This window comes from Drosophila elegans, unplaced genomic scaffold (genome assembly GCF_018152505.1).
Source record: "Drosophila elegans isolate 14027-0461.03 unplaced genomic scaffold, ASM1815250v1 contig_133, whole genome shotgun sequence".
Taxonomy (NCBI): Eukaryota; Metazoa; Arthropoda; class Insecta; order Diptera; family Drosophilidae; genus Drosophila; species Drosophila elegans.
This window is the reverse complement of record NW_024545499.1, coordinates 2358015-2381220: the sequence shown is the minus strand read 5'-3', so window position 1 is coordinate 2381220 and position 23206 is coordinate 2358015. Positions and strand designations below refer to the sequence as shown.

Genomic DNA, 23206 nt, shown 5'->3' with positions numbered 1-23206 from the left:
CGACTTCCCAAGGGATGCTGAAGCTTCTGTCTGCAATTATAATACCTTCTGCAAGGGTGTGTGCCATGGTGCTAGGCTATTACTAAAATAACATTTGAGCGATTGCAAATGAACTGAAAAACTAAATTTTTTTTTTTATTTATTAAGGATATAGGACTTAAACCTAACTATCTATCTAAAAATAACTATTTCTTGGCCAATTTAAGCTTTTCGGATCCAAAAATAACTCCAGTGTCGCCCAGTTTGCGCTTCATGGCGAACGGATTAACTGAGTTCAGAAGAGTCCTGGAGTCCGGGGTTTTACCCATGGGAACCTCGGACTCGGACTCGCCGAATATATTCTCCTGGGTATCCAGCGGAGAGGGTGGAATATCCGGAGTCGAGGGACGAGATGCCGCCGAAGCTGATTTAAAAATATTTGGTGAGTTGGCTAATCTCTTTAAGGTTCCCCGCTTGGCCGAGCTCAGCTCGATGGTCTTGGGCTTAGGACCACTCTGCGAGGCAGATGTGGGCGTCATGGGAAGGACAATGGTCGCAGCAATGCCACTGGCTCCCAACAAAGTCTGTTGCTTGCGAGCCTCCTGGACAGCCTCCAGTTGCGGCAGCAACTCGCACAGGCGATCGGACAGGTGGATGCGTCCGCGCTTGGTGGCATATTTTACCGCCAGTTGGAGCAGATCGGTGCAAGCAATCGATTCTATTAGCTCCCGAGCCCGCGTCTCGCACTCACTGCTGCAGGCCAAGGCGAACAGCTTGATGGCCGTCTCCTTTTGCATCTTCTCTGCACCCTCCACCTGCATCAGACTCGAACGAAGCAGGGCATCCTCCAACTCGGACTTCTCCACGTCGATGTCGCACAGCGGGATCTGCATACGGAGCTCCTGGAGCATGGGCCGTGGGTTGGTCATGGGATACGAAGTGCCGCGGCACAACACCGCCTGCACTATCTGGCGGAGCTCGGAAACAGCCACCACGAAGTAGTTGTGCGACACACTGGTGCTCTGCTTCATGGTATCGCAAATGGGGAACCAGGCGTTGCTGCTCCGGCGGTACAGCTGCAGGAGACCCATGTTGTCGGCGATGCTCGGCGATCCTGCGTCGCTGTAGCCCAGCCAGACAAGCTGTCTTCCCGGAGTCAACGGCACTGGCACATACTCCAGACGCAAATTCAGGCCGTTTGTGTTGACCAGCATGGCGGAGAGATGCTGCTGCGTCTGGCTGGGCGCTGAATTGTGGTAAACCACCATCAGGCTGTGTTCGTGTCCGGAGAGAGCCACCACAGGTCCTGGAATGGTTAGCACTTCGCGCTGGGTGCCCATAACGCTGAATATGCGCAGAAAACTCGAGCTTGTCGCCACGGCCACCAAATGACTAGTGGCCACAAGCGCGTCCACACTTTCGCAGTCCGGAAGGCTGAGTGACCACTCCTTGTTTCCGGCGGCGGCCAAAGCAATCACCACCAGCTTGCTGGTCTCGTTTGAGGCCAGTGCCAAAGCTCCTCTACTCACGCTAGCCAAATTGTGTTGATTGTAGTTGCTGATATGCAGGGCATGGTGGATGCTGGCGTCGTGGAACTCCACGTCGATGGACCCATCGCCAGAGGGTTCTACGTGGGCGGTAACAATGCCCACATCGTTCCAAGCCATATAGCGGTGCTCCAGATCACTGGGCGTGGCGCCGGGCTGGAAGGCCGTTTGCTGCTTAAAAAGCTTGATTTGGGGAGCAGCCGGAGCTGGAGCAGTTCTGCTGCTGCTGGCCAGGGATTGGTTCGAGGTCTCATCGACATCTACGGAATCAGCAAAGCTCATCACCTTGCGTTTCAGCTGCTCCAGGCTAACACCATCGCCGTCATTGGCAGCGGCTTCCAAGTCCTGGTCACCCTCAAACTCAAAGTCATCGCCCAAAAGCTCGGCCTGTTGGTCCTCCAGTGGCTCCGCACCACCAGCCTCGGGTGCATCGCTGAGGAATACGGTCCCCAGCTGGCCGGTGGCATCGCAAAAGGCCACCTCCTCCTCTCCAGAACGATTCCAGGCCAGGCACGTTATGGCATTGCAGTCATTGGGCGGCATCTCCACTGGCAAGGCCTTACGCTTCTTGACATCGAAGATGCTTACCTCGCCCTTGGTTGTCCCCGCTGCCAGGCGTTCACCATTGGGCGAGAACTGGCAGCAACTGTAGTTGCTTGACACCAAGTCGTCGCGCAGCTTGAAGGCCACCTCCCAGTTGGCCGTGTTTAGAACCACAATCTCGTTGTCCACGGCGTAGGCCAGAAATTCGCCCCTGAGCGGTTCGAAATGGGGCGTGCCATAGAGACTGGCGGCCTCAAAACTGTTAACTTTGGGCAGACCACCAATGCTCTTCAGTTCCTTGCCCTCCTCAAAGTTCCAGACCTTCAGATGACCGTCTCCAGCCGAGGAAACCAGGAGTTTTCGCTCCGCGTGCATATCCAGGGCCAAGACCGGTCCCGTGTGCCCCTCCAGAACCGTTTCGTTGCCAGCTGCCTCTCCCTTGACCACCTTAATGGTGGTGTCCTCGCTGCCGGCGGCCGTGTAGCCCCCGGCAACCTTGAGGCACGTTGCCGGAGCCGTGAACCGCATGAGTATGCCGTCGCTGTCCATCTCGGGAAAGGTGTAGGCGTGCACCGTGTTGCGATCCGTGGAGGCCAGCAGTCGGGAGCCCGTGTGGGCGATGCACATGACGAACTCGCCCAGGCAACTGGACCGGGGGTCATCGTCACTGATGCAAGTCCAGTGACGAATGTCTCCGTCTGTGCCGCACGTGATGATGAACTCGCCGCGGGGTGTGTACAGGAGACCCGTGTAGCCGTTGGTGTGCGCATAGCGCAGGTCACTGCGCGAGAAGCTCATGTCTGTCGGTCAAGTATAAAGTTAATTTTAAAACACAATTGCTTCTTGGCGTTGATCTCCGCCTCTTTTGGCGCCAAAACACTCCTCTACCGAGTAGTGTTGACCAACTACGCGCTACTGTTGTTTTGGTTTCCTTCGTTTTCAACACTGAACTGAAAGAACAGCTGTTGAGGAACAGTTGTCTAAATACCCTTACAAAATGTTAAGTGTCTTTTGCATCAATTATGTAACATTGAGAGGGTATTTTATTCTGGTTAAGCCGAGAGAGAGTCGAGAGACTTCGATTTAATTTTAGCAAGTATAGCTAGGTTTGAAATTAATTTGTTAACTATGTAGTTTTAAAATTTCAGACCAATCCTTGTTTGGACTGATTATTCCTAAAATACCCTTATCATTTTGTTTCTTTGTTTTAGAGTCGCTACACAAATATGAACAGAAATGATCAGCATTTTAGGGAACGACCAAAAATTGTCCATGATGAATAAGTGATATATTTTCCAGTTAAGATTTCAAAAATACGTTAATTTCTTTAAAATAGCCTATGTACCTATTTTTCATAGAACAAAATGCGCTACAATACTAGTTTATTAAAGAGTTTCCAAGTTTCTTTTACAATACAAAATAAAGGCAACTCTAGTTTTAAGAAAGCTGAATATGCATGAATCAGCTGGCCAACAGCTGACTGAAATTTTAATGATACAACTGTAACACAAGTGTTTTTAAAACGACAGAAAACGGTATCACAACAACCGAAATATACAAATGTAGAGTATACAATTTACCGCCTACCGAATTATTTTAATTTCTGTCTTAGCCGGCGGGCTTATTACAGCATCCAAAGCGGTATGATGCTAAGAAAATTGACCAAACTAACCACCTTAAAGGTAAGGTATGAGCTGCGTCCTCTCTCCTCACTCACCCAACCGTCGCAAAACATATTCGACCGCAATGCGAAGCGATTGCAAAAGGAAAGGGCCGCCCTCAGGTGAGTTTTTGCCCGTTGCTCAAATACCTTTGATAAGACTTGCCCCATTCAACAGCAAAGATGTGGGACTGTTCGATTACCTTAAGGAGGAGGTCGGTTTCCGCCTGGCCGACAGAGTGTTCGACATCAAACGAGAGTTCAAGGCAGCGGCAGACATAGGATGCAGTCGTGGCTACCTGTCCAAACACATTCTGGCGGAGAGCGTGGAGCACCTCACGCTGACGGACACCAGCTCCGCCATGCTGGAGCAGGCGCAGGGCACTCCAGGCCTTAAAATGTTGAAACTAGTCAAGGATGAGGAAGAACTAGATGTGGGTAAAGGCTAATTACTCCGAGTCATACTTTTAAACAGAAATTCCCTTTTAGTTTGAGGAAAACTCCTTGGATCTGGTCATTTCCAGCTTAAGTCTGCACTGGGTAAATGATCTACCCGGCTGCTTTGCCAGGATCAAGAGTAGCCTGAAACCGGATGGAGTGTTCATAGCCTGTATGTTTGGCGGAGACACTCTTTACGAACTGCGCTCTTCTCTTCAACTAGCAGAGCTGGAACGCAAAGGTGGCATATCCCCGCACATATCGCCTTTTACCCAGATCCGTGATATTGGATCGCTGCTAAATCGCGCCGGCTTCACCATGCTGACCATAGACACCGACGAACTGGTAATCGGCTATCCCAGCATGTTCGAACTGATGTGGGATCTCAAGGGAATGGCGGAGAACAATGCGGCTTTTAATCGGCCGGCCCATCTGAGTCGGGAGACCATGCTGGCGGCAAGTGCCATCTACCAGGAGCTGTATTCCAAGCCCGATGAGAAGGGCATACCTGCCACCTTCCAAATCATATACTTTGTGGGTTGGAAACCAGGTCCCAACCAACCACAACCCCTGGAACGAGGATCAGGGGACGTTTCCCTCAAGGATCTGGGCTCCATCATTGAAAAGGGCGGCAAACTGGACACCAAGTCGGGCGATTAGCTTAGCTTCAGTTGACAGTTTTATTTTGAAACGTTTTTGAACATAATTTAAACTTAATTTAACATAATTCCGTTTGCTGAGAAACTTAAGCTAGTGATTCATGTTCGTGTAAAGGTTAATCATGAAATTAATTATAAATACTTAATTCACTTGTCAGTTTGTTCTGCTATGCTGGTATAACTATACATATATCTAGAGTAATCATTCGATTTTAATTTATATTTGGTTGCCTTTCGCCTTTACATTCGTTTGCATTTCATGGACGTAACTTTTTAACGTTGCTTTGTATTTTTTTCGGTACGTATATACAAGTACAATTTACAACAATTTTTATAATATATATTTTTGAGTTGAATTCAATATGCATATAATAGATTTCTAACCGCTTTGTAGTTGTATTAGATACGATTTGCTCTTGCTTAAATATTGTTTGTTCCACTATCATTTTGCGTATGTAATTCTCGATTGCTTGTATTAATTGTTCAACTCGAAACTGTTGTAAGTGTAGTTTGGCGCATCTATCCCAGCATAGGTATTCACTACCAAGTCGTGCACGAAGTTTCTCTGCAAGCACAGTTTGTTCTCCCGCAGCGTATTTACAAAGGCTGTAACTCTAGACTCCTGGAAGCTTGATGCCGGCTAATGCTACGGCTCCTAAGAGTGGTTTCAGCGGTGGCAGGTCTAGAATACTTAAGGCTAAACAAAGGCAGGCGACGGCGAGCACCAGGAACTAGGTTGTCTAGCTCCGGTTTGCCGCCGCCTTTTGCTTTGCTAGTCATCCCAGCGCCAGAGGCGATCTCGGCGGCACGGGCGGCGGTGTGGGTGTGGCTCTTGGCGAAGAATTGGGACTAGCTCCCGAAGCTCCTGCTACGCCTAATCCCGTAGAGGTGGCTGTGGTTAGTGGGTGTCGATTATCTGCAGCTGCCTGCGCCGTGGAAAACGCAGGCGGCAGCTGACGTCAGGTGCCAAGAAGCATCTCACGCTGCGGAGTGTTCTGCAGCATGTTGGCGGTCCTCAGGTGGATACTGGAAGGGGAGCAGGTTAAACATGGTTAGTTTATAGTACTAAGAGGTCGAATCTCTCCTCAACGCTATTAAGCTGGTTGTAAAACTTGCAGGATGCAACTGCACTTGCAGTTGCTGCTCCGATTACCACCAGCTTCATTTTTTATGTCCAATAAATAGTCCAATGAACTACATTTTTAGGTTTTTCATTCTAACTATAACTAACGTCCACATCTACTTACTTATTGTCCTCCAGTGACATTGTCTCCGACGAGCCGTGCGAGGCAACTGAAGTACCTGCAAGCGAACTTCGTATTGAGTGGGAATCCTCGGGAACAGTAAGCGTAACTAATAAATTGCGTTTATAGGTAAACGTTTTCGAGTTTTTCGTATGTTTTTGATTTAATTTGACCAATCCCAGGTCGTCGTGTTGCCAATGCGTTAAAAAAGGGTAGTTTTTGGAAAATTGCATTTAGTTTTTGGTTGTTGTTGTGATTGTGGCAATGTGAAATTTTTGTTAGCGGTGTTAGTTTGTTTTGTTTGTTGTTTGTGAGGTGCAAATCGAATCGAATACATCGGATTAATACTGGGCTCTGAACCTGAAACAGTTCTTACACTACAATAACTTATAATGCTGACTGTGGAATCAACCATGCTGGCGAGTGTGTTCATTTCAGTACAAAATCATATTTATTTGTGTGGTACGTTTCTATATGTATAATCATATAATTATTGGCTAATAAGATTACAACTACCATTTTAATTTGGCTTTAACATAAACTAAAGTTGAGTGTTTTTCGTAAAGCGAAAATAAAGTAAATGCAAGAGTAAAGCTTAAAGTACGTATTTAGTGGAACAGAAAGTATAAAGAAGTGTGGTAAAGTAGTAAAGCGGATAACAATAAATATTAATCGTTGTACGTAGTTTTAATCGGAATAGTTGGATTCTTAGGAGTAATCAGTTTTTGGAATATTAAATTGAGACTCTCGGTTAGGCAAATATCGGAGAGTGAGAGGACAAGAAAAAATGTGTAAAAAACATGAAAGTCAGACATCAATGATGCTAGCAAATCAATAACAATCCAATTTTCCTGTCGGTTCAACAACACAAAAATTAAAGCTAAGTACGTGTGGATATTACTAGAGAATGATCAAGGTTTTTGGGGGAATCGTTGGCATATGCGTTTACGAACCAAATAGGAAAACATTAACTACATAAGGAATCGTTACGAAATACGAATCAACTAAAATTAGAGGCGCGTGTTCTCCACGCTCAGCGCATCATCATCGTCGTCATCCGCTGCATCCCGATGCCCGTCCATGTGCCTGCATCCGCCTCCATTCTGAACGCTATACACCATCTGGCTGCTCGGAGTCTTCGGGTGCAGAGGCAGCTGCTGTCGCTGGAGCACCTCCAGAGCCTGATCCAGATCGAGGCGATTGCGACTGTCGCTATCGCTGCTGAAGCTGTGCCGCATGTGCTGCAACCCGTTGGGCAGAGCTGGATGCGACTGTAGGTAGCTGAGATTATGGATACTCTGGCTTCGGGCCGGGTCTTGGGCACTATCAATAGTGGTCACCACGAATCCGTTGCTGTATAGCGAATAGCTACTATTCGCCGGCGAAGTGGCTAAGCTAGTGATACTCTCAAAGGTTTTCATTGAGTATCCATCACCTAGGAACAGAATTACAGAAGCGTTTGCGAATTAGGTCATGTCTGATTTCGGTTTTTTTTTAAGCTCCGATTGCCGGGAGGACACAGAAGCGGTGGCTTGAGATCGAAACGGATATATGTACACGCAGCGGACAATGTTAGAGAATGGTTACAAAATGGATAATCCGATTACATGAACGTCGAGTGGGCGTATTTAATAAGCATGAACTTTTGTTTTGGGGTTGCCTTGGTTATTGGCCCTTAAAAGCTATAACTTTACACATACAACTAGAATTAGTGCCCATTAGATCCGATACAGCTAAGGAATACTTATAAAACTTGATATTCCACCCAGAACCAATAACTCTCTTGCTTCAACTATCACATTAAACAAACAAGAGTTCTCATTTTCCACCCCTTCCAACGTGCAAAAGGTCAATATCAGCATATTATCAAATTAGTAAAATGCTTCGGCCAGCGAGATGATGACGCACTTAGGTTAAATTGCCAACGACGACCCGCTGAAAATGGTTACGATCTTAAATTAAACTTAAATGAAAAACTATACATCGCTACTCAAGGAAATCAAATATGCCATATAATGTTCTAAAACTAAACAGGACTTTGTACATATGATTACATATAGGGCAACACGAGTTCGAGTTTGTTTTGGGGAACTGGTCGTGTTTCTATTTACATTTACGTCAATATACACACAATTTGTGATAAACTTGCACCACACAATACAAAATAATAAAGGAATTTACGATAAAGTTGCAGATTATATTTGCAGTCGGGAATAAGTAAGATGTTTAAAGCAAGCATTAGTATTAATAGATAATCAGTGTAAGGACATGTGTGTTAGTCAAGACTCACCCGTGGCGCACTCCGACGTTTCGTAGGACACTGTGGATTGAACCTCAATCGCGTTTTGTTCTTGCCTGCAAGCCAATAAACATAATCCACATTAATTTGTCAATAACATTTTTCTCGATCCCACCTTGATATCACATCTGTTATGACTTGCTTCTCCGCGTCTGTGTAATCGTTGCGTCTGCGCCCGATCTTCTTCTCCATGTCCGCCTCCACAAATACACCGAGTTTGCGGGTGGGGAACTCGTTCGACTTGGCTGGCGGCGGCACGTCCAGCTTGAGGTCCTTGAGCTTCTTCATCACTCGTTCCAGTGCCTGAATAGCGTCGTCGTCACTGTAGCCGAAATTCTTGTGCAGCTTTACTTGCAAATACTCTATAATGGCGTCCATGTCCTTTAGGCGCAGCAACTCGTCTTTGTGAAGATACAAAATGGTGATGGCCATAGATAAAATAACACGATCTCCATCTAACATAAAAATGTCCCATACACGCAGACTCAAACTGAAAGGGACCTGCAAAAAGATATTTGTTTTAAGTATTTGGTTTGTAATTATCCCGCGTATTTACTCACCCGCTCCACAAAGACGACAAAGAACCACTTAATGGCGTATAACAGAGCGTCAACGTTGTGTTTGGTAAAGTGCTTGTGTAGTTTGCGCATTATCTTCGACATTATCCGATCGTGGTGGTCAATGAATCGCGTCAGCTTGGGGAATCCCTCAATAAACAGGCCGTGCATGCCGTATTTTTGGTCTGTGATCAGGCTGTTCAGTGCCCAGAAGGCCTCCTCCTCGTTTAAGTAGAGCAGCAACACGCCGGCCACACAGGCCATGCCTTGGCAGTAGCCCAGCTCCGAGTTGTAGATACTGTAGGCGTTAAGGACGTTGAACAGCGAGCACTGCTTCACGCTGTAGCGCTCTCGGAAGGCAAGATTGTCGCGAAACTGACGATTCACATCCGCATCGATCTGACGCGTCTCCGTGGAATATTTCCTGGCCAGTTGCAGCATGCGTGGATAAACGCCAGCATTGCTGTCGATCGAATGTTGGACATTCAGCAGCTTATTCCAGGCCACCATGCGCACACGATCCGGTATGCCTTTGTATACACGCTTATGCAGCTTGTCCTGGGGCGGTGGCCACTGGTTGAGCATCTTCATCCACTTCTTGTCCCGCTCCAGCTCGATCTTGGTGCGATGCACCTCCTGTGCATCCCGCGTCGTCGGCAGGCGGGAGTCGTGCATGAAGCCATATCTGCGGAACATTAAGACATTAGTTGGTTTGACCCTGGCTGGTGTACGTTGGTTTTTAGCCCTCTCACTTGTCAGTCCTGTGATAGATCTCAAAGGTGGGATTCTCCCAGGAGTCTACCACGTTGCTGGGATCCAGGCCCAGCTCGTAGCGGCGGAAGATGTCCTCGCGCTCGTCCTCGGCCCGTTTGACCAGCGCCTCCTGCTGTTCGCCGTCTGTCATGTGGAGGCCGGAACTGACGGGGAAGGATTAGGAGGAGCAGAGCAGAAGGAGGATCTGGAGGAGCAAGTGGCCAGAGCTGGGTTTTCCGCTCTCTCAGTTAGGGAGCGGCTGCTTCTGAGCTGGCTCGAAGATAGCGCGAAACTTTGATAAAAAAAAAAAAAAAAAGTGTTAACATATGAAAGCGATTCACAACAACAGGCTTTACTATGTATGTACATACATATGTATGTAACTAATGAGCGCATGACGCACAGAAACATCACAATATTTAAATGCAGTCCAGTCAATTCCACCAAGAGATGATCATTTTGGTTTTGGAGGAGAGTAGCACAAATGACGTGATGTTTCACTAAATATTTGGTGAATTCAACGCAGCATCGCATCAACCGTAAAGGGAGCAAAACATGTCACCACTACAAAAAAAAAACGCCCCCAGATCTGCGGTTAACGTGAGTGGGCTACACCCCATTGCCGCCTCAGATTTTAAGTCGACTATTTTAATGCGGAATGTACAATCTTTTTATGTTTTATCGTTCACACACTTCCTGTTTTCGCTGCGATTTGTTGTATTTTGTCAACACAGACAAACGCACACACACACACACACACCCTTGCAGCCAGAAAGTGTTCTGGCTTTCACTGTCTACTCTCTCCAGTCAATTAGTCCCGGCCACTTGCGTTTGGTTACCATTTAATTTTGTACTGCTAACTCTTAGTTTCCGCACTTATCGAGTCGGTTTGCCAACTAGTTTTTCGCTATTTTAACACTGCATATTTCCGATTTATTTGCAGGCGAATGGTGCGGGAACGCAGAGTTGCCAGACTAACGAAAGTGAAAAACGTAACGTAATCAAAATACCAGGGATGCTTACCAAAATGGACATAATTTTGATAGCAAAACGTACATCAGGAAAAATACTAATTTTAAAAAAAATTTAGAACTCTATTTCGGATTCTAGTATCCATTTGCGGGATTGTATATAGGTTTTTTTAATAGAATATTCAATCATATTGGTTCATTGTTCTATAGTTAAACAGTTAAAAAAGAATAAATACGTCAAATATGCTGAGTACCAGCAGTATTTTTTTAACACCGCATCTCTTCTTAGCACATTACTGAGTAAAAGGCGTTCATGGGAAATTGGCCGTTAATGCAAGTGCGTCCCTGTTGAGCAAACCTTAAGAGGGTGTTTTAAAACCAAATTTTGAGTTTTGGAGAGTTGGTACTAACGCGACAACTTAAAAGCCCTTAAAATATCGATTAACCTATTGGCTGATCGATGTTTCGACAGCACCATTCCCCATCACTAACACCCACGAATTTGCATAAAAAAACTTTAAGCACCGAGAACGCGCACGGTGTTACCAATTCTAGTGCAGTATATAACTTTCCGTGTATTTGGTGTGTGCACTGAGCCGCCGCTGGGATTGAAGTCTCATTTTCGCAGCAGGTGCAAATGCATTAAGCAGATAATTTACAACAACAAACGCTTGAGAAGCCTATTAAAGCAGCTAGTTCAAGTGTTTTGTTTGTACGCAGCCCCGCTTGTCGTGATTCGCTGATATTTGGCGCTGTGAATGCGAAACCGAAAGTAAAATTCGCAAGCCACAGAACCTGTAAATTATGTAAAAGTTTTGGGCCAACAACAAGTCGTTTGTGGGGGTGTGTTTGTGTGCGAGGGAGTGAGCTTATCAAAAGAGTTTAATGGAGGCTGCGCCGGTAATATCTCGCCCGTCTTCATCTGCCCCCCTTCGTCATCAGCAACACCAACTGAACGCGGCAAACAACAAGACTAACTGTAAATAGTTGCAGCTCTTTGCTAAGCGCCGTATAAACAAGTGTAAGTCGAGTCACACTGCACATAATTGTCACATTGTTGCTGTAACATAAGTATGCACAATGTACATTGTACATATGTACGTATGTATATATGAAAATCGCTATATTGCCCTCACCTTGAACTCGCTTTTTGGCCCTGCGCCACGAAATTAACCCCATCAAGGTGACCATACGGCGCTCATTCTGAGGGTGTTAAAAGATGCAGTTTCAATTAATTATCAGTGACCTGGCGTACTGCATCTTCTATCTGTTTTTGGATTAAATTTCGTCATTAACTGCGGTGGATGCAGTGGTGAACCATTTAGAAATATATAAAATATTTAAAGGTTTATATTATTATTGTTATACGGGAGTATAAACCGCAGTGGGAAATTTTATTTAAGTAAAAAATAAGCAACGTAGTAAAGGTGAAATTTACGCCTCTATTAAAAACATATTCATTCATGATCAGCATGACAGCATATTTCTACCTAGCACCATCCAAAGCAGCATGTACATAGCCGTACAACTTTCAAAACCTAAACTTTTTTTTTTACCATTAATTATCCGTAAATTATTCGTTGAATAAAATAAATTTGACGCTCAATTTTTTTTTAAGTTATCCAATGATATCAAGTTAGCAGTACACAAATAAAAAACTTTTTTGAAATTTTTTTTGCAGGAATTTGGCGTTAATTATCCGTAAATTATTCGTGAAAGAATACATTTTCCGCTCTTGTTTTAATATGCTTTTTTTTCAACAATCCCTGTGTTTGTGTTAAAAGACGAATTACCAAAATTGAAATAATTTTGTGTTTTTTTTTTCAACGTCCTGACCTCGAGCCGGCTAACAATTAATATGAAAAGCGGAAACTTGTAATCTTTCACGAAGAATTTATGGATAACCTTTAAAAAAATGAAGTTAGCAGTAAACAAAACTAAAACTAATTATTCATAAATTATTCGTGAAAGAATCAAATTTGCTGCTCGTGTATCAATATTTTTTTTTTCATGAAACTCGTACCACACTTTAGTCAGCACATGTTCTTAAAATTCTGCAATTTGAAATTTAAGTTTTGCTCCCTTTTTTATGTGGAGTGGACCTGTCTGTTGGCCACTGTTAAGCGATTTTCTAAAAAACATAGGGTGTTTTTTATAAAACTTTTGTGGTCAAGAATTTGGAAATAGGGGTCTATCTTTGTGGCACAACCCGTATATGCGCACTAATTGTTTAAGATGAGGTATTTCAAAATATGTTTTGGAGCAATTTTTTAAATGCATTTTTCCTATACTTGTAAGAAGTAAATTTTGTTTAATAGTTTTTAGACGAATTTTTAGTCTTTTCTTTACATGCTTGCTGTTTAATTTTTTCAGATTGGCCTCATATATACGAAAATATTTAAAAATAAAAATGCTTTCGTGTTTCAAATTCCACCACTTCGTTTTCGTAGATAACCGAAAACCGTCAGAAGCTTGGAACGCAGTGAAGGAGACGTTTCCGACCCTATAAAGTGTATATAGTTTTGATCAGCATCACTAGCAGAGTCGATCTATCCATGTCCGTCTGTCTGTCCGTCCGTTTCTACACAAACTAGACTCTCAGTTTTAAAACTTAGTTTGTCTTTCTATTGCATGTAGTTATATAAGTCGGAACGGACGACTACAGCGTATAGCTCCCATAGGAGCAATCGGAAAAATAAAAGAAAAAAAATTATAACTGCAGTTTTTTAATTTTTTTATTTTAGTTCTTTGACATATACCAATTGTTAAATATTTCGGAATCACGGTTTAAATTTCATTAAAATCGGACGACTATAACATAAAGCTCCCATGTGAACAATAAAAATATTACATTTTTTTTTAAATGTCCCACTGCAAGACGCCATTTTTTTGAAGAGACTCCTAACGACCGCGGCCACGGGATATATAATAAATATAAACAAACAAAACAAAATCCTAGATACTCTATAAGTATAGGCATTTACCGCTTAAAAAACTTGAATACTTATATTCACTCAGAAATAAAAAGAAAATCGCACAAATCTGCTTTGTTTTTAGCATCAGGATCTATCCGTATCAATTGCTTAAGTTCGAGCCCCGAACCGAACCAAAGCCAAATTGAAATGGGTTCACAGCCCTGGCTCTTCGATGTATAGTATCGGTTTATTATGCTAGAATTAAGTATTATTAATTAATTTGAATAAAATCGAACAACTCCATGTTTCGGGTCAGCCATTTCCCTACACAATGGAAGTATTCTGTGATTTCGATGATACCCAAACCAAGTAAACGGTAGAACCTTGTCGCATCATACCGACCTATAAGTTTTTCGAGAGAAAATTTCTTAGGAGAATGATGGCAATAAGAAGCGTCCAGGAAGTCATTTCAGATCACCAGTTTAATTTCAGGAACCAGCACGGCACCCCAGAACTGGAAAATCGAGAAAATCAGAATATCCTAGACGCCTTCGAAAATCGGCAGTTCAGCTTGGTCATCTTTCTAGACATAAAGGTTGAATACTGTTTAAAATAAAGTCCCTTTTGCTAACTGGGCAATATCTCCTCTGTATTCATATCTTGGAACGTAATTCCATGGTCGACGTAAGAGACGAGAGATATTCCTTTAGATTTATACGAGCCAGTGTACCACAGGGTAGCGATTTGGGTCCTGTAGCCTCTTTACCCCTGACCTGCCGCATCCCAGGGAACCAGGAACCCTCTTGGCGACGATGACACAGCTTTTTTCGCTAACTCGACTTGTCGAATCGAAGCGGCTGGAAACACGCAAAACTTTCTGGATTTAAATAGGAGAAGGCAATCCTTTCAAGAGTTCAATTCCACGGTACTCTAATCCCGTAATTATCTCATGCTCAGTATTTGCGATTGATTCTGTATAAGCATCTTACGAGGAGGCTGCACAGTGCGGTAGCGAGACCACAGACATTCAAGCCGATACAACGAGGGATTCCTATTACAAACTAATCACCTAGCGGCTTCCTTGGCCATCCCGAGGACCAGAAGAGGGCTGAAGAGAATACATACCGGCGACCTCTGGTTAAGAGGACAACAGAGAACGCGTGTACTTATTCAATAATTGAGTTCTCAATTTCCAGTCATGTTTCCTTGTGAAGTTTCACTTATTTATAAAAAAAAGTTTTATAACCATTAAATTGGTTGATCAACGCTACATGAAATATATACTTTATAAAAAAAAGATCTTCAATTTTTATTGTAGTAGTTATTATTTATTATATAGTAATTACTATTACTTTTAATTTTTTTAATAGCTGACATGGAAGCCATCGAATAATTGAGCCTAAAATCATTATATCTTCAATCTTTTAAAACATTTAGGCATATAATTCGAAATTAAGATGTTTAAAGAACATTTTTTTTTGCAATAGCTGCAAGGGTAAATAAACTTTGATTTACCGAAAATTGGTTCCCTTCTTGTTTTGTTCTGACAACACATTTTGGATAAATACAAGCAAGTACGTCGAACCCGTTTGTTTAGTGCTTTAGTATTTTTCTAATCGGTTCCGATAATAAATATGAATACATTTAAATCAATTTAATTCCCCGAATGAAACAAACTATTTTTACGTTGCTTGCATTTATTTTTTATTTACAGGTTGCAAAATTATGCTGACAACGGAACACAAAAGCCGTAATGAAAAAGACAAAATAAATCAATTAATGCTCAACAGCTGAATTGCGTTGCATTATAAAATTTTGCGCGTAAATCATGCTTTAATGCAAACAACAGAGGATTCAACAAACTTTGCCACTTGGCTAAAAGGGAAAGCCAGAAAAGCTTCAGACTGGAGGCCTCACTCACCCTAAAGCGCATTTTTGCTCGCAAAATTGGCTACAAAGCAAAGTCGAAGTCAATTTTAGCGGCCATGCGCACGAAACACCTGATTCTGATATTAATCGGAGTGATAATCGCAACGATCGTCTTCATCGCATTTGGACCAGCCGGCGAGCCAAACGAATCATTTAAAAACATTGTTGTCCAGACGCACCAGCAGTTCAAAGAGTTTCAGGTGGGTTGATTCATATTTTTGGGGCATTGGAGAGGTCTTTAGCACCGAACACTGATATCGATACTCCGCGCCCCAAATGACTTAGATAAGGGTATTAAATAACAATTATCTGTTGATATCTGGCGCTGGGGGGTTGAGATTGTCAGAAATAAATAGTGAAAAAAGAAAGACCTCTGCACTTATGTTTTGGTTCCGTTGATTCGAATCGTTTAAATTTATCACCAGTGTGGGGTTTGGGAAAAAACGAATCTAATTGATTTATGAAGCCAGTTGTGTACATGACTCATAGTTTCCACTATCAGCAGATAGTTAAATGCTGATGGACGGCTCAATACCGAGGACATTTTCTGGCAATTGCATTTGGCAGCGTTTGGTATTTGGCATCAAACTTGTCCTTGATATAGATTTTCACTTAATACTTAAAAAAAATTAAAGCATGAAAATAAGCTTTTCACTTAAAGCACGTCCTGCTGGGCAGGCGGCCGGAAAGTATGAAGCGCCAGGCAGTCTGGCACATTTGGCCGAGACAAACAGGCCCGCAGAAAATCGAAAGCCATCACGAGTACGAGAACGAAAGCTGAATTCGACAGCCGAACTTTGAATACCCATGCAATCTAAAGATGGATAAGATTAATATATAAGGCAAAAAAACGAGTTCTTAGAAAAAAAACCCAATGTATGAAATTATACCCGATCGTTAGGATATAGTCGTTCGATCGGTAAAATTGCTTAACACAATCAGCATACATTTGTAAAATACGAATTAGAAAGATTCTAGAATACATATTTTATTTATATGTTATATTTTTCGGCATATAACTTAATTGTCAGTCAAACGATTTTAATTTTTAAAATAAAAATAACACATTTAAGGGCTAAACCAGCGTTTTATACTGAAACTACAAAAAAACCAGCGAAATTAAACATTTTGAACTGGTTGTTCCTATGTTAGCTAGAGGATATAGACGTTCGATTTCCGTCGTTTTCAATCTTGATCTGCGACACGTAAAAAAATGCGGTAGGGAAAATTTTAACTGAGGAAAAGGTTAGGAAAAAGACAGACATAGACAACTCATCTAATCATGCTAATTGAGAATACATATACTTTATAGGGTCGGAAATGTCTCCTTCACTGCGTTGCCAACTTCTGACCAAACCGTTTGCTGTTTACTCTAATTAGATTCCGGTCGGAGTTGAGGCGACTGTGGTTAACCACTGATCCGAGGCCTTCGAAGCTATGGGACTTCTTCAGGGTTCAGGGTAGATTTGTTAATTTAAGTATAAGGCTAGATGTTTATAATTCATCATTTTACATTAGCTGGTAAACTGAACAATGCAGCGCTTCGTTTTTGTTTCTTTCCCCAACACGTTCGCATATAAAAGCAAATATAATAAAGCCGAAAATAAAAAGTCTATGCCACGAAGTTTACAACTGACTTTTTTATCTTAGGCAAGCAAACAGAGACGAACAATTTGAAATCAAGAACAACCAAGAAATGAAAATAATTTTGAACAACATTGCAGGGATAAGCTAACTCTTTAAATCAAAATCAAAGCAGAGAGGCTTAACAAGCCGTTCCGACAAATGCAACAATAGCTATTGTAAAGTGTTTCGTCAGATAACTGCAAGGCATTTTTTACAAAACTGGTTTGCCCCCGATCCGATTCTAATTTCGAGCTCGTATTACGCTTATATGTTCGATTCAATTTCCACTTTATACTGTTGTTTAATTTATTTATTAAAAGTAATTGTGTACACAACCTTTTACACATGGCGCATGTTGATGACTTCCACCAATCGCGGACTCAATTTACTTCTAAAACCGTTTAGATATTGTTGGGTTATACCCGAGCTAATGGGTTTGTTGTTGACAGACTATTTTTAAGAAAATGAATCCAAAGAAGCCAAGGCTTCCTATCTATTGCTAAAAATTGGTAGCTGTTTGAAAATTTATTGACAAATTTCCACGATTCCAACGATCAGAAATAAATAACACAATAATTTATAAGGGTTCCGAAATAAATGAAATAATATAACATATTGATTGCATGTTGAACATCGCATGAAATAGGTTCAAGCTATAGGTGTATAATTTTTATACCCTTGCAGAGGGTATTATTATTTCAGTCAGAAGTTTGCAACGCCGTGAAGGAGTCCGTCTTTCCGTCTGTCGGTCCGTCAGTCCTTCCGTCTGTCTGTCCGTCCGTCCGTCCGTCCGTCCGTCCGTCCGTCCGTTTCTACGCAAACTAGTCTCTCAGCTTTAAAGCTATCTTCAGAAACTTTTCCAAAAGTTGTCTTTCCATTGCAGGTAGTATATAAGTCGGATCGAGCCGGATCGGATGACTATAGCATATGCAGTGGCGGGAAAAATAATAGAAACGACAATTTCTTCTCCTCTTTAAAGCCAATTCCTAAATATGTAGGCAAGTTATTGTTATCAAACTAACAACACGTAGAGCGCTGATATCCAAGCATTATTTTTTGTTCCTTTTATCTTGTAGTATCTGCCAAATTGAAGACTAACCCCAAGGTTGGGGTTGAAAATTAAATAAAAACGCGAACAATTTTGGAATTTGTTTATTTCAAAAATAAAGGATTAGTTACAGTACTTTTGAGTAAGATAAGCGTTAAATTTAAAATTGGTGAAAATCCGTTTTCAAATAAAAACTGTATTATATGTTCGGTATCATTTTACCAAGGCGGCGAAGAGTGAAGGCAGAATGCAATCAAAATCTATAATGTTTTACGCCCTTTTAATTACTAAAATCGCAACATGCCCATTTTTTTAAAGTTTCTGGTAAAATAAGTTTCCTGTTGCTTAATAAAAAAGGCTGTTTGAAGTAGCCCTCGGCAATGAAAGATATACTAATATCTAATGTAAATACGGAAAAGCTCAGGTCTAATGCCAAGATCGCCATAATAGGAACAATGTGTTTCGATCTAACAAAACTGAAAATTATTTGTTTAAATATAGTGATAAAACGTTAACAAAGCGCCCAAAGACAACTCTCTCCATGGGAAACACAAAAGAACTCCTTTTAAAATGTTAGAGGCAAAATGATACTAGAAAGTTTTTTTTTAGCTTTGGGTATCGGTCTGACATTCTGAATCTAAGAACAAATGTAGGTTCCAGACTTATTTAACATACTGAAGAGCTTATTGCCGTCATATCATGAGTAAGACAAGGATTTAAAGTAGGAATTTAGGCAGGATAATGACCATATATAAATAATAAAAAATAAATTTAAAAATAATTTATATTTTAGAGTGGCCGGTTAAACACATGCTCGAAAATTTGATTTAGAACTTTTAAGGGGTCCTTAAAAAAGAATTCTGTATTCTGAAAGCTGAATAAAAGAAAGAATTGTAGGAAAATTCCAAAAAATAGATTGGTGCGCCAAATCACTAATTTTGTTCAAATCTGAAAATTTATTTGCCTCGTTAGTGCTCTGTAGGCTTAACTGATTAATATACCACTAAATATAAAAAAAATCACTCATACAGTTTAAACAATGGAAAAAATACTGTGTTTTTAAGACGGAAGTATAAAGTTTATATTATTTTTTACAAGTGAAAATACTTATTTTATTTTTTCTCTTAATAAAAAAATGTAATAAAATATTTTTCCTATTGAATATAAAAGATATCCTGAAATATGTTAACAACAAATAACAACAAATTTTTATTGGATTTTTCTAGTGAGAGACAATAGAAAAAACAACGATTTAGCGCGTTTTTTATTATTTTTTCCGCGAATGTAGCTCCCCTAGGAACAATCGGAAAGAATGAAAAAAAATTATGTTTTTTTTTTTTTATTTTTTTTTATTCTTCGACAATAGTATTTAGATGATGTAAAGAATATTTAATATTTATAATATCTGCAAGGGTATATAAACTTCTGCTTGCCGAAGTTTGCTTCTTTTCCTTTTAAATTGCTTATTACACTTTTTGAGTTATAACATTTTGGAATGAGATTTTTTCCGAAAATATAATGAAATATTAAAGTCAATAATTATGATTGACCTTCTATTTATGTCAATGAAAACTTATTTAATTCGATCACAGCTTTTCTATTTATAAAGACTTACAATTTCTTACAATTTCTACCAGTTCGTGGGAATGAAACCGGTGCTAAAATAAACAAAAAAAACTTTGGGTCGGCAATCTAAACTGTGGGGGAGGCAAAACTGCTTAAGAATACAAGCAGCTATGTAATTAAAAAATTTATAAGTCAATTATAACATTATCAGAATCATTATTAAGAATCAGTATTTCAAATAAAATGTAATTACATTTTCGTGTACTTAGAAATATTAATGCCGCTCTATTTCAGACAATTTGTGTCAACTCTAGAAATGGATGGCACTAATCAATGACTTTTATTGCACCGATGACCGCCATTTTTATCAAAGTGTTTGCACAACACAATATATATTTACTTGTATGAGGAGTATCTAAACGAGCGCTATTGATTGCTGTATCGATTTGACACCCATTGATTCAATGCCGAAACCCACCCGCAGTGAATACAATTAACTGTAGGTTGACGATAATCTATTTAAATTATTCAGATAGGGTGCTTGGAAAATATGGCTGACAAACGATAGACCGACTGACCTCTCGACATTTGATTAACATGAATTTGTCGTAGACTGGCATCAATAAGACTTTTTCATATACGTGGGTGTCCGGCGAAATGGCCTACAAGTAGAAAGCAAATATTTGACAAATTGAACTATACCCAAAAAAAATATTGTGGTTGAATCAAAGAACTTTTACACTAAATTTATGATAACATCGCCCTTTTTTTATAAAATTAATAGCAAAAACATTAAATTAAATAAATTTATTATTTATTTTATTTACGTTAAATTATTTTCCCGATAATTTCTATGGGAGTCAAATAATAAAGTCGCTCGTACGGCCCGTTCCGACATATATACAACCTGCAATAGACAGAAGAGTTTTGATAATGTTACATCCAGATAACTTTAAAACTGAGAGACAAGATTGCGTAGACGGACGGTCAGGGCTAGATGTTGATTAAGGCAAGTGATGCTGATCAAGAATAATGTTTTCGCGTAAATTTAGCGAAACCAGGAATAGAAGAAAACTTCGGCAAGCCGAATTAATTAAATTAAAAGCGTAATTCAATTTTTTTTCAATTTGTTCCCTTGGGACCTTCATGATACAGTCGTTCTGCCTGTAATAAAAACAACTTTTGGGAAAGTTTCATGCAGATAGCTTTAAAACTGAGAGACTAGTTTGCGTAGCAACGGACAGACGGACGGACAGACGGACATGGCTAGATCCTAGTGATGCTGATCAAGAATATATAGCTCGGAGAAAATCGGCCCACCCTATTTTACCGTTGGCGTCAAAATCAATCTCTTTGAACATTTCTTCGAACTCCAGATCGGTAAACTTTATACCCATTGACAAAGCCACGTGGCGCAGGTAGTTGGCTTTTATAAACTCATTTTTAGCACGTCGAAGGCGGCTTTCAGGGAATCCTTGTACGTCTGCTGGTAGACTTTGGTCATAACATAACATCTAGAAACTGCACCACCGTGACCTCCTTATTGCATTCCAACTCAAAATCCTCGAACAATCGACTGATCTCAGCTTCGGTACGAAATATTCCCAGCTCGAACATCATTTCGAAACTTTAAATTGGCTTATCCTTCAAGGAGTCTGGGTTTCAAAGAGCGCAAAGATTTCAAGAATCTATTTGACCTGATCCTCTGTAAGGGAATGAACTGTTGCTTCCTTAATTTCTATGTTTTCCATGCTTTTCCTTCTCTTGTTTTTTAATGTTATTATAAATTTCTCCTTCACTGCGTTGCAAACTTCTGACTGAAATTATAATACCCTCTGCAAGGGTATTAAAATTATAATATTGATGTTTTTTATTTTTTTTTTTAGTTCTTCGAAATTTTAATTGGTTAGTTGTCAATATATTTCGGATGCTCTTCGGCAACCGTCTTCAGGGCAACTATAAAATAATAACAACGATTTTAATATTCTTAACAAACAGAAAACAATTTACATTTGACATACATTTAATTTACACGTCTGCGTCCGGTGACGTGGAGTTGTTAACTTCGAAATATAGTAATGGTTAAATATTTCAGAGTTTTGGTTTAAATTTCATCAAAATCGGATGACTATATCATATAGCTCCCATAGAAATAATAAAAATATATAAAATAAATATGTAATAATTGAGCTGCAATCATCATAGTAAATCATAATTTTAATGTTTTGAAAAATGCAAGAATTAGCAATAGCGGCAAGGGTATATGAACTTTGTCTTGACGAAGTTTGCTTTCTTTCTTGTTTTTTAATTGTTATATTTACTGAATTATTTATAGCTTGTAGGTTTTTGTGTATGTTTAAGGATTTAGCTTGGGGGTGTTTTTGCTGATGACATTCGGCAATTTCATATTACGGTCGGTTCAAGGCCTTCTTATATTTACAGACAGTATTGGAGAGTTAATTGTAACACTAGATTTAGTGCAATACAACAGTTGAGTTTTTTTTATGAAGCCCATTTATTTTTTGTCAACGATGAAAAAACTAAGTCCTTATAAACATCATGACATTTTTAATAGTCTCTCCCCAATAAGTTCTACAATTAATAAGAAATACACACCGTTCTTTTAAATTCCCTTAAGCTACGATTTTTTTATGAATTGGTTCCGTTTATTAAAAATAAGTTAGAGTTTCAGTTGTCAAGGCTGCTGACTCAAATACTTTAAAAAAAACATAGAACCATAGATCAGTATTTATAGGCATGAACGAAATCTTTCCAGTTGATGGTACCATCTCCGTCGATATCAACCTGGCGAAACACCTCATCGAACTCTTCGTCGCTGATTTTTTCGCCAAGACTAGTGAACACGTTGCGCAGTTCGCTATATGATATAAACCCATCCTGATCACGGTCGAAGACATTGAATGCTGCCTCTAAATAGTCATTGTGCTCCATCATTTTATAGATTCTAGTCATCAGTTCGATAAAACCATTAAGTGCTATATAACCTAAGGAATCTCCGTCGAGTCCCTCGGAATATCTGTAGATCTCAGATTCCGTGCGGTTTTGTCCCAAGGCTCGCATCACAGTTCCCAGATCTTCTGGAATGATCCTTCCTGTCTTTTGGGGGTCGCAAAGGGCGAATGCTTCTCGAATTTCTGTGAGATCGTCATTGGACAGAGTATACTCTGGTGGATCCATTTATTTTAAGATTGTTTGACCTGTTTAGAACGCGTTTTCCGAATATGGTTGTACACAGTTTCAGTTTTCAAGTTGTACTGACTTATGAGAACTCTCTTTAAACTAAGTCACACGGAAGTTTATTTCAAGGCTATCTTTTAATAAAAAACGAAATGGTACAAAACAGTAATCAACCAAAAGCCACACACAGGATAACATAAATAAATACTCAATGTTAAAAAGATAAAAGCCATCTTCATCGATTATCCGTACCTTAAGTTAAATTCAAAAGCTA

The 23206-nt window shown here is 40.5% G+C and overlaps 5 protein-coding genes across 11 annotated transcripts in view; 2 read left to right on the top strand and 3 right to left on the bottom strand.

Moving 5' to 3' along the window:
- Window positions 1–122: 122 nt before the first annotated feature.
- Window positions 123–2970, bottom strand: LOC108147579 (WD repeat and HMG-box DNA-binding protein 1). Its single transcript, XM_017274210.2, has one exon. The coding sequence runs from the start codon at window positions 2865–2867 to the stop codon at window positions 186–188; it is 2682 nt and encodes an 893-aa protein (XP_017129699.1). The 5' UTR covers window positions 2868–2970; the 3' UTR covers window positions 123–185.
- A 551-nt stretch (window positions 2971–3521) lies between these two features.
- LOC108147582 (arginine-hydroxylase NDUFAF5, mitochondrial) lies at window positions 3522–4976 on the top strand. 3 transcript variants are annotated; one of them, XM_017274215.1, is made up of 4 exons: window positions 3522–3631; window positions 3682–3852; window positions 3908–4163; window positions 4219–4976. In XM_017274215.1, exons 2-4 carry the CDS (start codon window positions 3713–3715, stop codon window positions 4825–4827), a joined length of 1005 nt encoding a protein of 334 aa, XP_017129704.1. In that variant the 5' UTR covers window positions 3522–3631; window positions 3682–3712; the 3' UTR covers window positions 4828–4976. The 3 variants fall into 3 exon arrangements, with proteins under 3 accessions (XP_017129704.1, XP_017129706.1, XP_017129707.1); XM_017274217.2 differs by having other exon boundaries at window positions 3532–3631; window positions 3700–3852; XM_017274218.1 differs by lacking the exon at window positions 3522–3631 and having other exon boundaries at window positions 3760–3852; window positions 3913–4163.
- LOC108147581 (USP6 N-terminal-like protein) lies at window positions 4824–10663 on the bottom strand. 4 transcript variants are annotated; one of them, XM_017274214.2, is made up of 7 exons: window positions 10519–10663; window positions 9679–9971; window positions 8930–9611; window positions 8485–8870; window positions 8361–8425; window positions 6074–6179; window positions 4824–5852 (listed from the first exon to the last, which is right to left on the bottom strand). In XM_017274214.2, the coding sequence occupies exons 2-7, from the start codon at window positions 9828–9830 to the stop codon at window positions 5786–5788; spliced, it is 1458 nt and encodes a 485-aa protein (XP_017129703.1). In that variant the 5' UTR covers window positions 9831–9971; window positions 10519–10663; the 3' UTR covers window positions 4824–5785. The 4 variants fall into 4 exon arrangements, with proteins under 4 accessions (XP_017129703.1, XP_041563380.1, XP_017129701.1 ...); XM_041707446.1 differs by having other exon boundaries at window positions 6074–6128; XM_017274212.2 differs by lacking the exons at window positions 4824–5852; window positions 6074–6179 and adding an exon at window positions 6499–7505.
- Window positions 10664–11137: 474 nt separating this feature from the next.
- LOC108149930 overlaps window positions 11138–23206 on the top strand; it is a 31452-nt gene continuing 19383 nt past the window's right edge. Inside the window, exons 1-2 of one of the 2 annotated variants that reach the window (XM_041710677.1) lie at window positions 11138–11281; window positions 15280–15694. In XM_041710677.1, the coding sequence (XP_041566611.1) occupies window positions 15551–15694 (144 nt within the window). In that variant the 5' untranslated portion in view covers window positions 11138–11281; window positions 15280–15550. Of the gene's footprint in view, window positions 11672–15279; window positions 15695–23206 lie in introns of both variants that reach the window. The other variant, XM_041710676.1, reaches the window with a different exon arrangement.
- Window positions 22368–23026, bottom strand: LOC121467940 (calmodulin-2/4-like). The gene has a single exon (XM_041710693.1). The coding sequence runs from the start codon at window positions 22930–22932 to the stop codon at window positions 22477–22479; it is 456 nt and encodes a 151-aa protein (XP_041566627.1). The 5' UTR covers window positions 22933–23026; the 3' UTR covers window positions 22368–22476.